Source organism: Vanacampus margaritifer, chromosome 6 (assembly GCF_051991255.1).
Source record: "Vanacampus margaritifer isolate UIUO_Vmar chromosome 6, RoL_Vmar_1.0, whole genome shotgun sequence".
NCBI classification, from domain to species: domain Eukaryota; kingdom Metazoa; phylum Chordata; class Actinopteri; order Syngnathiformes; family Syngnathidae; genus Vanacampus; species Vanacampus margaritifer.
In genome coordinates, this window is record NC_135437.1 from 7,516,750 (window position 1) to 7,531,791 (window position 15,042).

Consider the following 15,042-nt stretch of genomic DNA (forward strand, 5'->3'; position numbering starts at 1 on the left):
CCAATCAGGGCAACGGACGAAAATCTCGTCTTCCGTCTCGTTCTATGGAGTAGCACGAACATCTTTACCAGATAAAAATACACGAATCTCTTCTCGCTGTTCATATTCAACAAGGAAACGGTGAGTAATTCTGCGATAACATAATTAATTGCAGCATCCATTCGTCTGTTAGGTTTGTTTGTTGCCCCCGCCATCGGCGTTTATTGGTTTCGTCCTGCCTAACAACGTGTCTGTTCGGAAAAAGATCGGCTGCAAACGTATAAAGCGTGAGCGGTACAAGATGTATTCTCCGGAGTTTGTGAACTCACAAATACCTCGAGAATTCATCTTGCCGGCAAGGTTAGCTCATTACAGGCCAAACGCCTCGCTATCATCAGCAAAGAAAAGTAATGTTAAAGAGAAAGTTGTAATTGTATATCATGAAAGTATTGCACGTACTGTATGTACTTATATATTGGTACTTTATTATTGATATAATTTTTGAAAGAAAGTTTACTCAAATTAATTTCAGCCTTGAAATTATATTGTAGTATAATTAATCATATGAACATTATTCAGTTTTACATTATTATATAGACCACATGTTTCAAACTCAAGGCCCGGGGGCCCGTCACATAATTTTATGTGGCCCGCAAAACCAAATCATGTATGTCACCTTCCATGATCCTTGCTAAAATCTGTACCAACATTTCAAATTATCGTGTGTAATAAATAATAACATTGAGATTTTGAGGGATTTTTGTTACCCTTTTGATAGTAAACATTGAGCAAACTTATTATTCTTGGCTTCTGATTTCAAAACTAGCAACCCATCTTTTTTTTATATGTAATATGAGACGATTTATTTGGTTTCACCATTATACCTCTGAGAGAAGCCGTTACTACAAATTGTCCCACCACAAAACCTACCGGTAGTTTGACACACCTGATATACACGTATTTTGCATATTGCACAGTAATATATTTTGATTTATTATTTATTATTGTCTTTTTTAGTGTATTGTAGTATTTCCGCTGAGGGCCCTGAATAAGGATAAAGGAGTGTGAGTTTATTTATGTGTTTTTTTGTTTCGTTTTTCGGCACAAGCAATCTAAGTCAAATAACTGATTTGATTTTTATTTTGTCTCCAAATCTTGATTTAGGGTAAACAATTGTAAATGGATCATTGCACTGGAACGCATGTACAATATTTTTACCTGATAAACAATGGTGGCAAATATAGAATAAATTGTACTGATAATACAGTTTGGCAATTTGTCTGAAACTTCATCAACTTCAACTTTACCAGTTATTCAGCTGTCAGTCAGCACAGAGTGATAAATATATCAAAACCATGTGTACATTGTCAACAATTGTCAGCGTCGATTTGGCACTGGAACAAATAGATCTTAGATCCAGATCTATGTGTTGCAGAGAAGTGATATACACCACTACAATGAGGCTATATGCAGGGAGGTTATCATTCAAATGATGGATGGGGGATTCAGTCAATTAGTGCCCTCCATATCCGGAATGATGCATAATTCATCTAATAAATCGGGGATGTAGCTTTGAATGAAGCCCGCTAATGGGCTTTATTGTCACCACATTACTTACTGCCCTATAAATGGTTTGCAATGACATCATCAAATGTTCTGTAAACAACAAACTTTGAGTTTACTTAGGAAGAAAAAGAAGAGAATAAAGTGTTCCCAACATGTGTTAATTGTTTTTTACACAACAATCTAACTGGTTTAGTTTGTCATTTCACAAATCTTTTTTTTTAAAGTTCCTTAGGTACAGCATACTACTGTAATCTATCCTAAAAATCGTTATGCAATGCATCACTTCAACATTAAAGAGCCTGGTCTTGAGTGAATAAAATCAAAATAAAGCCTCTAATGGCAATATTCCAGAAAGTTGCTTTCTGAGATCAAACTTTTTAGAAGTGTTAATGTAACACTGCTTAGAAATAGTGCATTATTGTGTTCAACTTTCAGTGGCACATTCATACAAACTGAGACAGTCAAGTAATGTACTATTATTTGTGTTTACATTTTTATTTAATGACAGTGCACAAGAAATGTATTTCCATTCAGCTTAATAGACACACATATTCACCAGAGAGAATAGACAAAAGTCTGTCAAGATCTTTGGTACCATAACTTACTCAAACCTGAGCTTAAATACAGAGCGGGTGACCCTAATAATACCTTCAATACCAATCATGAACTGAGACACACTTCAGTTCAAAACATGCTGAATACAGATATGTTATATCAAGAGACACCAAAAAGCATACATAACTTAAAACATCCATCTAAAACATACTTCTTTTCTGTGAAACAATAAATACAGTTTTCAAACGTTATGTAACATCTAAACATTGTAAATCTGACAAGCACTCATGGGAAAGGCCAGTTTTGTAATGAACTGGATTCTTTAACAAAATGAGCCACGGAGGTTAAATGAGTCGTTACACTCAGACAAAACTTCTTTGTGCAATATGAGCACTTATTCATGCAACAGATTCAGGAAGCTCCTCAAAAACTATTAAAAACAAATACACTACACTAGTTTTCTATGTTAATTGTGTGTAAAGAGCTTTGTGGGAAAAGCAACATGTCTTACAAAGAGACGTTTCACATTTGTAATCTGACCTTTTTTTTTTTTAGATGTATGTTAGCTTTAACAATAAAAAAAAGTCGTGTAACACTAATATATAGATGCTGTAGACAGATGATTAGTAGAACAGAAATCAAGTTTGTTTAGTTAAAATATGCATAATATTATATGACTGATCTACATATACATGATGTGACCTCTAATAGTGGGTGTTTGCTTGTGTTAAGATCTGCAACTATATCCAATGGAATGATATTTGAGAACTGTATGCACTCTAAGTACTCTTGATTTCCAAGATTATTTTAAAGGCTTTTGGATGGACCAGATCTCTGTCGGAGTGTTGTCTCACTCTGGTCTACCCCCTCAAGCACTACAGAGTCAGGAGACACATCTTTTTCAGAATTGGGAACATTAGGTTCAGTGGCATTTACAAAGGGCGTTTTTGATGACTGCGCCACCACCGTGTCATCGGCTTGGTCATCAGATGCATCATTCAAAGATCCAATCACTCTTGGGGAAACCAGCTCCTTCTGCGAATTTTCTTGCTCCATACGCTTCTTTACCTCCTCTCGTCTCTGCTGCATGCGTGTGCTGTCCCCCATCATGACTTTGATGCGTACCTGATCCGGGGGCCAGAGTCCACCCCACACAAATTGCAGGTAGCTGAAGAGCACAATCACGCCAAGGAAGGCAAAGTTGGTGGCCACACCAATCACCGCAGATGTCAGGGGGAAGTTGTACAGGACATAACGAACACCGGTAAAATATGCATGGATGCGGAGCTGGGATGAGTAGATTTGCACACGTTTGGATTGGATTTCAATGACGGTGCTGACGGTTGGTTGATAACTGTTGGTCTTGTAGGCAGAGAAGAGTTCTACTTCTATGAGCTGCTTCTGTTCAGCCATCCCAGTCAAGAGAAGAGGGGAAAAGAAGAAAGTGCTGAGGGTCTGCAAAAGGGTGGAGCGGTAATGCAGCATTGTTGAACGTTGAACTGATGAAACCATCTTCCCGCCTTTCGTGTAGCACATCATCTTGACCATAAACATGCCCAGTTGTTCATTGACAGGAGACTCTGGCAGCTCCAACTCCAAAGATATTCGATAAGGTTGGCCATAAGCCATCACCTGGTCTCTGTCGTTCTTCAAGAGGGAGATGTTGGCCGTCGGGAATGAGCAAAGTTCTGACTCTGACGCATCACAATCAGAGCTGTAATAGAAGTGCACGGGGGCGGAGAAGCTCACAGTGGGCATGTAGGAATAATAGAAACTACCGTAGAGGAAAATGGACACCCAGAGCAGCAGACCCAGGACACAGAAAAGTACAGCAGCTTGGAATAAAGTCCTGCGAGCCTTCAGAAGAGTCACGGCTGCAACATCGTGCAGCCAGTGCAGAACCGGTCCCATCGTACCCCCCATCGTACTTGATCCAGTCCCCGTAGCGCTTACCCTGGTTCTGAATCGGGCAGCGCTTCCTCTGTGTGCCTCTGCTGGCCGCTCCCCCGATGACGGCTCTTTATATTCATACATTAATGGGCGGCTCCTCTGCGACACCGTGAAAAAATTGCTAATTTTCACGTCAACATGTCAAGACAGTTCTTGTAATCTTAAGGAAACATACTTCCAATGTGCGCCGCAAGATCTGTGATCCCCAAAAAGCAAGCGATAATGGGATTCCAATCATTAAGCCGCAACATTCCGCAGCCTAGCTCGGTAAGCTTGTTATCAACAGCTAGCGTGTAGCGTTGACGCTGTTATGTGGAACATCAACAAGTGACCCAAGACCCGGAAGTGTTCGGAATACCACTTCCGTTCTTTGTGCTGCTAGCTGCAACGCTACTAGACGACTTAGAAAAACGGAGGCTCGCTGCCTCACAGGCCAAATAAACCGAGATGAAGAAAAAGACTCGCTCAACGGGAGGAGCGGTTGGTCGCAGAACAATTTTACAACTCTCTCCTTCCGGGATCCGTGGCGGCAATGCCGGGGAGAGGGAAGAAGGGCTGTCGGGATCCGATGGTATTTTCCAACGCTAAATGTTGGCAGTTTGCTAAGGCGGGCTAGCTAAATGCTACATGTTCCGAGTCTCAGCTGTAACGTATATGTTGTGTTATATAATCAATGTTTGGTTTTAAATTACAGGCACAACTGCAATAGCTGTTATATGGCGAGAAAATATAACGATTGAACATTGAATTTAGCAAACAATTCTCTTTTGTAATGTAAGGTAGCAATTTGCGTTGTGTGGAAGCGAGCTAGGAAAGCTAGTTGTTGGCTGTAAAGGACGAGTTGATTTACTGTATTCTGACTTAGATTTTTTTCTGCCATTTTTTGTAGCAGAAGAGCAGGAAGGAGAAGGACAGCGATTTGTGATAGAGAGACGTACCATGAAGCCTCCCGCAGTGAAAGCCACCGGTATGTGCTGTAGACAATGGTACACCAACCTTTTTGTACTGGTCAATAAAAAGGGCCACCTGTTTTGACACACTTCTAGATTTATACATTTGTTCAAATTACCATTGATTATGTTAGTAACTCATTCACTCCCAGCCATTTTCACTGAAGCAACCCCCTTCGCTCCCGGCTGTTTTACTAGATTTTGACTGATTTTGCAAGGCCCGCAGAATATTGTGTTTTATTTCAATTCAAAACAGGGAACCCACCAAAATAATTTATATCCGTTTCCGCTTTGCAGAAATTAGCATTAGAATATAGCTTAGTTTCATCATTATTCACAAATCTGTTTAAAACAGTGGGGTAACAGTTTTTTTTTTTTCAACATGACCGTTTGATCCCTTATACTCTGCTGCCACCTGCTGGCCGTTTTTGTAATAACTACCATTGCTTCAACCATTCTGTTCAGTTCATTAAAGCCTTCTGTATGGTCTTGCATTAAAAAAAAAACACCTACAGTGTTTCCTCATTTTGCGCTGGGGTTAGGATAAAAAAAAATGCAATGAATAAAATCCGCAAAATAGTTACCTTTATGTTTATTATAAATGTTTTAAGGCTTGAAAACTCACCACCACACAGTTTATACACTTTTCTCATCGAGGCATTTACATTTTCTCACATTTCTCTCTTGTTTAAACACTCTCAAATAGGTACATTACTGTAAAAAAAAAATCCATGCAAAATTGCACCAAAAATATTCACGATACAGCGAGGCCGTGAAAAGTGAACCGCGTTATAGCGAGGGAACACTGTAAATACGTCTTTAGGAGCATGGTAATATTTAAAATATAACTAATTTATACGTTTTTAGGAGCAAATGAGTTAATAGGGGTATAACATCACAATTTCCCGTCCGATCGCAGATCTTTAAAAAAAAAAAAATCTCACCTGCAGATCATTTTCTCTCTCTCAAAATAGCAGACACATTACTGATGACCTGTTAGAGCAGGCCTGCAGGCTACTCAAGTAGTCTTTGGCTGTGATGGTGATAGGAACCCGACCCCAGAACATGTTGTCTGTGTCCACCTGCAGAGGGGCTGTCCTTGCTTGGAGCCTATGAAGATAGTGATGAAGAAGATCCTGCAGAGGCTCGATCTACTACAACTCGGCACAATCACTCTGCTGATATTGACAGTACATTAGCAAATTTCATGGCTGTAAGTATAATTTTGTTTGTAGTCGGGGAGGACTATTGAAATAAAATCTCAGATTTTTCACAAAGTCATGATTTCCAATTTAAATATTTTCCCCTTTTTGGCATAGAAAAAAGTAAAGGATGATGACATTATTCAAGACAAGGTTTTCTTTCTTTTTTGTTTAGTTTTTTCCTTCTGGAATTTAAGAAATTGTGACATAGGAGTGCTTTTGTATAGATGGGCGGCTTTTCAAACACAATCTAGTCCAGGATGCAGGTTGTCCTCCGATTTGTGCATATTTGAGATTTTTTTTAGTTATAAAATTGAAATCCATTCCATGGCCAAACTGTTTCCAGTGTAAAACATCTTGAACATACAATCTTAACTGTCACATAAGTGGTAAAATAAGGTTGGTGTCCACTATACAGTACTCTGTTGATACTGGTGTTTTAGGTAGTGTTGTTCCGACACTGGTATCGGCAGAGGCCCCGATATTGCATTAAAACAGTGGTATCGGTGAGTACTAACAAGTAACATGCCAATACCATTAATTCTGACACTAATATAGGACTTCGGATGCAGCATCTTGTGTCTTGCTCATGCATGACATTCACTGATGTGTGACATGTTCACTGCATGCAGAGCTAAGATATATCCTATTGGCCTTTGAATGCTCTGAACCAATGGCAGGAGAACTTTTCCATGTTGAGAAAAAACCCCGTTGGTATCGGTGTGGTATCTGCATCGGCCGATCCTGGAAAGCTGGGTATTGGAATCGGTATCGGGGGCCAAAAAACGGTATCGGAGCAACACTAGTTTTAGGCAATGAGTGCTTAATACTCAAAACATGCATTTGCCATTGTTATAAATCAGTTTCTCAACCTTACATGCGCACTCACACAAGTTATTTGATTTCACCTCTCCATTAAATGTCTTGATTTAGTTTGAAGTGACTAAAAGAAGAAACAAAACCAAAGTGACACTGATTCATTGTTTGAATGAATAAGACCATTTGTAGTAGTATGGTTGTTAAAAAGAATACTTTATAATATTGTTCAACAGGAAATTGATGCCATCACCACGCAGCCAACTTCAGATGATGCAGCAGATCAACCTTCCGTCCCGACTGGCAGCGCACCCAAACCAAATACTAGTGCCCAGCAGCCAGGTGCCAGTAAGGAACAAAGTGAACAGTTGGAGTTCAATACACAATACTCATTAGCTGGAGGTAATTATGTGTGTGCTGAAAGATTAACATATTTGATTAAATGGAGATAGCATGTTGAAATGTTAAATTCTGAATGACTACAATTTTGTGTGTGCGGTATAGTCAATACAAGGTACGAATTTGCCCAAAGGTAGATATTTGTAGCCTGGGAACCAGACTCATCGCTGTAATCAGTGAATGAGTCTGGCCACAGTCGCCGCCATCCAGTGCATTTCTGAGGCGGGGCAAACCTGAGCAAACAGACAGTGGAATGAACCAATCGGCGATGAGCGGATGTGATGTCAGTTAAGCGAATCGTGGAAGTGCACGTCTTGTTTTGAAATAAATGCGTCCAGTGCCGTCAGCTGCTCTGATCTTTGTGTTTCTGATAATTTAAGACGGAGTTTAAAGGTGCTTAAAGGAATTTGTCACTTTTTAGCTTGTGACTACCACCTCTGGCCTAAAGCGTAACTGCAACCTCTGTGTCAAGATCGTACGTGGTGTGCGGGCGATTACGTGCGCTTAAATAAACTATTTTTCTCTCTCCAATTTTTCTGGAGTCTGAGCTTCAGGTTAGACTGTGCTCAAAGCTGGCCTTTTTTTCCTTTCTCAATTTTCCATTCCAATTTTGTCATACGCTAGCTAACAACAATACACATCCGCGGGGACTAGCATGGCGTAACCCGCCACCACTCCAACCCTCCACCGATTCATATGCATACTGGGGACCATACAGTACACCCCCCCCCCCCCCAAAAAAAAACATGTCAAGGATTGTCGACAATGAGTACTCATTATCATTGTTTGTGTGTTTTGTTTCCATCTGGTTGCATTTTTATGGTTTTAGCTTTTAATCTTGTGCTGCTCTGATTCTGAAAATATTGTGACACAATTCACATGATGGCCCATCCTTCATGTCACCTTAAATGCATTTTCTTCCAGTGGGTGTGGAAATGGGCGACTGGCAGGAGGTCTGGGATGATAACTCTGGCTGCCATTATTACTGGAACACTCAGAATAATGAGGTGTCTTGGCAGCTGCCTCACTATCTAGCTGATCAAGTTCAAAGACTGTCTCACCACGCCAACAGGTGAGTGACTCCACCTCAAATATATGTCCACGGTACTCTTATATCGCTTTGTCTTCAGTCGTGACTACATTCAGATATTGAAGTGACATGCCTTAAACTTTGTAGTTGTAGTACCAATGGCAATGATCCATCAAGTGCAGGCCATTACACTGGTGAAACCACACCTGCTGCAGCTCCAACACCAGCGCCAGCGAAAGAGTCTCAAGTCAAGGTAAGTTTAAATCTACAATTCCATTGAGTAAATTGTTAATGTTATGACATAATTGTGTTTTATCTTATAGGAGGTGATGGAAAATGTGGTGGGCCTCACAAGCAAAGAAGAGGAACGCTGTGGAGTGGCTGCATCTCTGCTCGGTCCCTTGATCCCTACAGAAGTGAAAGATGCTGAAGAGAAATGGCGAAAAAGACTCCTAAAAGGTTTGGATGAAAATGAGACCGGTGTGGACTCTGATGGAGAGGTTGTTCGCACTGTGGGATCCCCCGCCACACCTCCGCGTGACTCAGACGCTATCCAAACTGTGGAGAAAGACGCAGATGCAAAGAAATTGGTAGAAGGGAACTCGGACACTGAAGGGGGACCTGAAGAAGACACAATAGAGCTGGAACTGGCACTGGAGAGGAAGAAGGTTAGTGGTGGTTTTTGTTTGACGTGTGCTTAAAATGTACGCACTATTGTCACAATTTAATCGGGACCGATTTATTACCCGTGACCTCTGATTATTATTAGGCTGAGCTCCAGGCTCTAGAGGATGGCGATGGAAGTGTGGGAGGCTCCAGTCCTTGTTCTGAGACGAGCCAAGATGCTTCAGGTACTCGCGGCACCCTCAGGAAAAAGCTATGGAAAACTCTGTACCCCAGTGCTCCCAGTCCTGATTCCAACAGTCGGAACTCAGAGCCTCAGGATAACATGCAGACAGGTGAGTTGTTCATATCCTGCAGGAGGCAATAAGTGTGTGAAATGCCATTATCTAAGTGTCATTTCCAATAGCATTCCCAAAAGTTCCGGAGAGTGTTTTGGCAGAAGAAGACCAGGAAACGGATAACTCTGAGCCGAAACTAGAAGCCCCACCAAAAGAAGAAATAGAAACACCTGAGCTCAGGGTAAGATGGTGCTATAATAGTACTCTACTTTAACAAGTTCAATGTGCTTCGCCAGGATTGTTAATGTTGAATGACAGTTTCAGATTGGAGAACTGGCTAACACCTTAACAAGCAAGATGGAGTTCCTGGGCATACACAAGAAGGCCGTCTCGAATTTTCAGTTGCTTCTGCTGCAAACTGAGGTAACAAAATCATGATGCTGTAGCCGGGCACAATTGTGCTAACATTCACTAGGAGCTTTGTCATTGCATCAAATATTCATGGCATAATTTTCTTTAATGTCCTTTTGCACATATCCATTTGGATGTGCTTAATATTTCAAACTCTCATTATAATCAATCGCAACTTGTCATTCCTGAACTAATTGCTTGGCATTGTGTTACTAAATTTGCTCATCTGCTTCCTATTAATACCCATCTTATCCTTCTTTTTCTCAGACACGGATAGCTGACTGGAGGGAGGGCGCTTTGAACGGGGTCTATCTTCGCCGCAGGCTGCAGGAAGCCGCCGAACACATAAAACATTATGAACTTAACGCCACCCCTAAAGGCTGGTCCTGCCACTGGGACAGGTACGCACTGCTTACCTTTCACATCTCTACACCCCTTCGCCCCCCCACAAAAAAAAAAGTGCAGTGTGACTACGCGCACCTCAATCCTGTGGTTGCAGACTTTGTATCATGGCATCATGACAAGCTTAACCAGTACGTGCGGATCGGTGCACGAGCCAAAAACCAGACTCTGCAGGTTTCTGGGACACAATGCTAGCATTATGCCTTTCTTGTACAAATAAGGGAGCGTCCACTCAGGGCCAGCCTGCTGCTGCTATAATTAGTCCTGCCACAGAAAGGAAGCCATGTCTTGATGAGAGACTCCAAAGCTCTCCGTTGTGAGGGCCTTTGTAAGACTGCATTTCAGTCAGTGGAGAATTTGGGTGGGGAGATAGTAGGGATGGTTGCCTGGGAGAGCTTTGCACTTTTCAGGACTACAGCCCTCAGAATGCAATGCCGACAGAGCGATGCCCTGGAAGCCACGAGTGTCGCGCATCCAATTAAAGGTGAAGATGGAGCAATGACGGGAATCCAGCAGGTCAGACCAACTCTATTTTATGCCTTCCTGTTTATTATTTTTCATGACCGAGACAAATCATTGTGTGCTTGATGTGTATTAGTGATTTCTTGTTGTTGATGGTGGTGCCTCCTTCCTGGCATCTTCCTGTGTCCTGAGGGGAATGGTTGTCCTAAATTCAATGTTTATGACAACCATGATGTGGGCTGCTTAATACTATATCTCGGACCCTGAAATGATTTGTTTTGCTCTGTTTTAAAGAGCAACGTGGGTTTACTTATCAACATTTTTAGTCTTTCTTCAATTGGACTCCTTTTTAGGATGGTGAAAGCAACCATCCATACCAAGCCTACCACGTCCTCTTCCCTTGCCCTCTGTCCCAGGTCATCGTACCGGTCAGCTAGTTGCAAGGCCCCTCGTTGAGACTCTTGCCTTCTATCTCTGTTGTCCTACTCTTTAGAGAGCACAAGCGGTATTTTTATGTCAACGACCTGACGAACAAATCGCAGTGGGAGTTCCCGACAGAAGAGGCAAAGGGGGGTGACGTGAAAGGAAACCAGGCTAGCCCGACCTCCAGTCAAGGTGATGGCAAAACATCTAACGGTGCAGCTTCAGGTCAGAGGATGTGTCTGCTTTTTTTGATGGTTCAAATATAGTCTGTTTCTTTAGTTGTTTCCTCTTTGAATGCTGTGGTACTTATTTTTTATTTTTTTTAAATTTAGGACAAGCCATTTGCGCCCCTGCTGCCCCACCAACAGCGCCTCAGTCCAGCGCTTCATCATTGTGGTCCCCATCTCAACCCCCACTTCCTGACAGCCCACCCCCACCTCCTGACCTTCCACCACTTCCACCTCTCCCACCTGGCTCACCCCCTCCACCTCCCCCGCCCCCAGACAGTGATAGTGAGATCATGGAGGTCGAGATGGAGATGGATGACGACAATGACATGGAGCCGCCAGCCCCCGGAACTGAAGACGGTGGCAGCGGGTGGCCCCCTTCAGCCATTGCTGGTGTTAAGGTGTCCCTTTGTTTATGGTGATAGTTGTACGGATAAGCTTGCGATTTAGAAGATTTACACTAGTTTCCCTATTTTGGTGCAGGTGCTGGACTCTTCAGGTCCACTGGGTAAGGGTCAGAAACGCAAAGCTGGTCAGCTGAATAAAGCCATTATTGGAAGTAGTCCCATCCTGTACACACAGCATGTTGCTACTGCAGGTAAACTTCCAGTATTTAATAGTCAAGTCAAAAATCGCATCCACAACCCAACATTGTTTTTCCCTTTTGTAGCACCTATCATCACAGCACCAGTTTATTGGGGTGTGCCAGCTGTCACTGCTCCTCTTGTCCCTTGTGAACCTCCTCTTCCACCTGCGACTCTGCCCCCACAACCACCACTGCCGCCTCCACAGCCACCCTGTGAATCCACAACAGCACCTAAAGTGCCACTTGTGGAAAAAATCAAGAAAACCAAGAAAGATAAGGTTTGTAATAAGTTCAGATTTGGTCAGTTGTGTGTGTTTACTACATAAAAAGAATTGTCTGCACATTGCCCATCTTAAAAATTTATTAGGATCTAGAACAGGGTTGGGCAAACTCAGTCCTCGAGGGCAGGAGTCCTGCACATTTCGGAGGTTTCCCTCTTCCAATACAAGCTGATATTCCAATCAACAAGATCGTTATCAGGCTTATGCAGCGCGTGCTGATGAGCTGATCATATATCAGATGTGTTACAGAAGGGAAACATCCAAAACCTGCAGGACTCCGGCCCTCGAGGACCAAGTTTGCCCACCACTGATCTAGACATTTGTACAAGCAAGCTGTAGTAGGCTACACCTGAAAACACAATTTTACCACATTAATATATTTTCTATTTTCACACTCATGCTACGAGTCTAGCCTTATTATTTTAATCTTATTTTTAACCACATTTTTCATTGTCTGGCCAATATGTGAGTGGTTTTAGAGAATGATAATTTAATTTCTGGCATTTTCAGATTTCCAATAGGTAATTTTTTTGTTTGTAATGTTTTGATGTATTTAGTAAAATGGGATTATTTTCAGGTTTAATTTTAGGTTATTTTTATGGTAAACTTTTTTTTTTTTTGCCTCCAGCAGACTCCCAAGAAATAGTTATCATTTAGAAAGTGCCGATGTCGGTAACCGATAAGTAAGCCGATAATTGTTTGCAAAATTAACTTGAATACAAATATACTTTAAGTGTAACATGTACAAATACATTGAAACATTGTGTAAAGCACCATGAAGCTAAATTGTATTAATATCTCTGCTTCAAAGACAACCAGTAACTAATTTTGAGTTTGCCAAAACAAAACAATCATGTTTTAAAAATGCAACAAAAATATTTTGGGCAGACACAGTAAAGAAGGCCCACGCTGGCGACTGCCATGTTGCCATGATGAATCTTTTGTGAACACGAGGCATTATGACGTCACAAATATGCGACACTACCATAGGAGAGGGGAGGGGTTGAGAAGTTGGGCACAACTTGAGCCACAACCATAACAGATGGACCAACATGGCATGTCTATTATTATCGGCGGATTTCTTTATTATCTGGTTTATCTGGATGACGTCAAATTGGCCGATAAATGTTGATAATTATCGGCCACAGATATTATCGTGCATCCCTATATCTCATCGCATCATATAACTCTAAGACAGTCCAAGTCACTGATTTGTTTGTACTCGCAGTCTGACAGAAGTTAAGCTGCTGTCACTTGGTTTCCAAACTATCAGACAGTTGCACTTGAGTCATGAGTTACCTAGTGAAAGCTATGGGACACTTGGAGTAGTCCTCAACGTCAGGTATAAGCAGGTAGTGCCATTCACCTATAGCTTCACAACTTCCGCTTAAAACTTGACTTTTATGTAATCAAATATGTACTCCGCCATTTTTATTTGTTGACAGTGCAGCAGTGCAAGCTGGATTCTACACTACAATTCTGTTTTCACATGAAATTTCCTGTTCTTATGTATTTGTAGAAGGGCAAGACCAAAATGCCCTCTCTTGTGAAGAAGTGGCAAAGTATCCAGAAAGAGCTGGAGGAGGAGGAGAAGAGCAGCTCCAGTGACGAGGACAGAGATCAGCTCAACAAGAAGGGTATAGAAGACTGGAAGCAGCAGCAGCTCTTGACGTATGTTGCAATGCGTTTTGCATTCTGTATGTTATTGTTTACATATGTTTCTTCTTTACTATTTACTGAATGCTACTAGTATCATTTTGCTCTTATGTAATCCTAATTTGAACCCCTTTGTATTTATTTTATTTTTCAAACTTCCAGAGGAAAGGCCTCAAAGAATGCCAACTTTGAGGCACTTCCTGATAATTGGAGAGATCGACTGAAGAAAAGGAAGATGAACAGCACGTAACATCGAACTTGAACCCAAGCATCCTTTTGTTCAGTTGTCCGTGAATATTTTTTGTATTAAAAAATGAACACCAATATCAACCGAAGGGTTTGAATGGCCTTTCCTCATTTTTCTACGTACAAGTGTAAATGTGACACATCTTCAGTTTATAATAAACTTGTATGGAAGGTATTCAAATGGCCGCAACAGTGTATGTGAGATTCATCTGTTTTAATTACCATTTTTACACCAGTGTACATATTATGTATATTAGGATGAGCTGTCTCTGAATGTGTACATTTTTGTAAAACTATTAAACTGTTTTTCCAATTCATGTGTGTGTGTTTCAAGTTTTTAGCTGTTTCTGCAACATGGGAGAACGCCATACAATATTAGACATTTTCCCACTCTTAAGACCAAAAACAAACGTATTGCAAGTTCTCTGTATTGAATCTGTTTTGTTTTTTTAAACTAATGGTAAATCCTGGTAATGCGATTTACTACTTCCACTAAATTGTGACTTTTGTGGTGTTTTTCTCACCCCTCAGAGACTTGGAAAAATTATCTCTGTTCATTAGAGGTGCAACAATTAATTGATTAGCTGTTTACGGACCTCGTTCAACTTAAAATTGTCTAAGACCTCAACAGCTTTTAACAGTGAATACTCTTGAGACTTCTGGAGCTCTGTGAAAGCAGACTGATTTTGCATAATCAAAATTTTGTAACTGGTTCATAAAAACATAACCAGTTATAAAATAATTATAACAATCTAATAGTGTTGTTGGGTCACCAACAATGGTGCCAGTGTGGTAGCCCTAAAGACTACATGAATATCCCTGGCGCCTTATCTAAATATAGTTAATTATTTTTGGGACATTTTGATTTCCTAGGAACTGATGAACAGTGCCTTTATGTGCATATATGAAAATTAAGTTAACATTTAGAAGAAAATAACCTGCATTGTATGCACCAGCCATTTGTGACGGCCATTTTAGTTGGTCTAAATACAGCTTGTT

General features: G+C 41.1%; 2 protein-coding genes across 6 annotated transcripts; one reads left to right on the forward strand and one right to left on the reverse strand.

The window, feature by feature from the left end:
- Positions 1–24: 24 nt before the first annotated feature.
- fnbp4 (formin binding protein 4) lies at positions 25–14,360 on the forward strand. 5 transcript variants are annotated; one of them, XM_077567721.1, is made up of 17 exons: positions 25–120; positions 4,940–5,017; positions 6,089–6,213; positions 7,255–7,420; positions 8,342–8,489; positions 8,595–8,700; positions 8,771–9,115; positions 9,217–9,406; positions 9,478–9,590; positions 9,668–9,772; positions 10,028–10,161; positions 11,118–11,272; positions 11,380–11,675; positions 11,758–11,872; positions 11,945–12,138; positions 13,661–13,812; positions 13,960–14,360. In XM_077567721.1, the coding sequence occupies exons 2-17, from the start codon at positions 4,990–4,992 to the stop codon at positions 14,045–14,047; spliced, it is 2,460 nt and encodes an 819-aa protein (XP_077423847.1). In that variant the 5' UTR covers positions 25–120; positions 4,940–4,989; the 3' UTR covers positions 14,048–14,360. The 5 variants fall into 5 exon arrangements, with proteins under 5 accessions (XP_077423847.1, XP_077423848.1, XP_077423845.1 ...); XM_077567722.1 differs by having other exon boundaries at positions 39–120; positions 4,943–5,017; XM_077567719.1 differs by lacking the exon at positions 25–120 and adding an exon at positions 4,398–4,621 and having other exon boundaries at positions 11,118–11,239.
- LOC144053347 (seipin-like) lies at positions 2,015–4,390 on the reverse strand. The gene has a single exon (XM_077567723.1). It carries the CDS (start codon positions 4,132–4,134, stop codon positions 2,908–2,910), a length of 1,227 nt encoding a protein of 408 aa, XP_077423849.1. The 5' UTR covers positions 4,135–4,390; the 3' UTR covers positions 2,015–2,907.
- Positions 14,361–15,042: the final 682 nt, after the last annotated feature.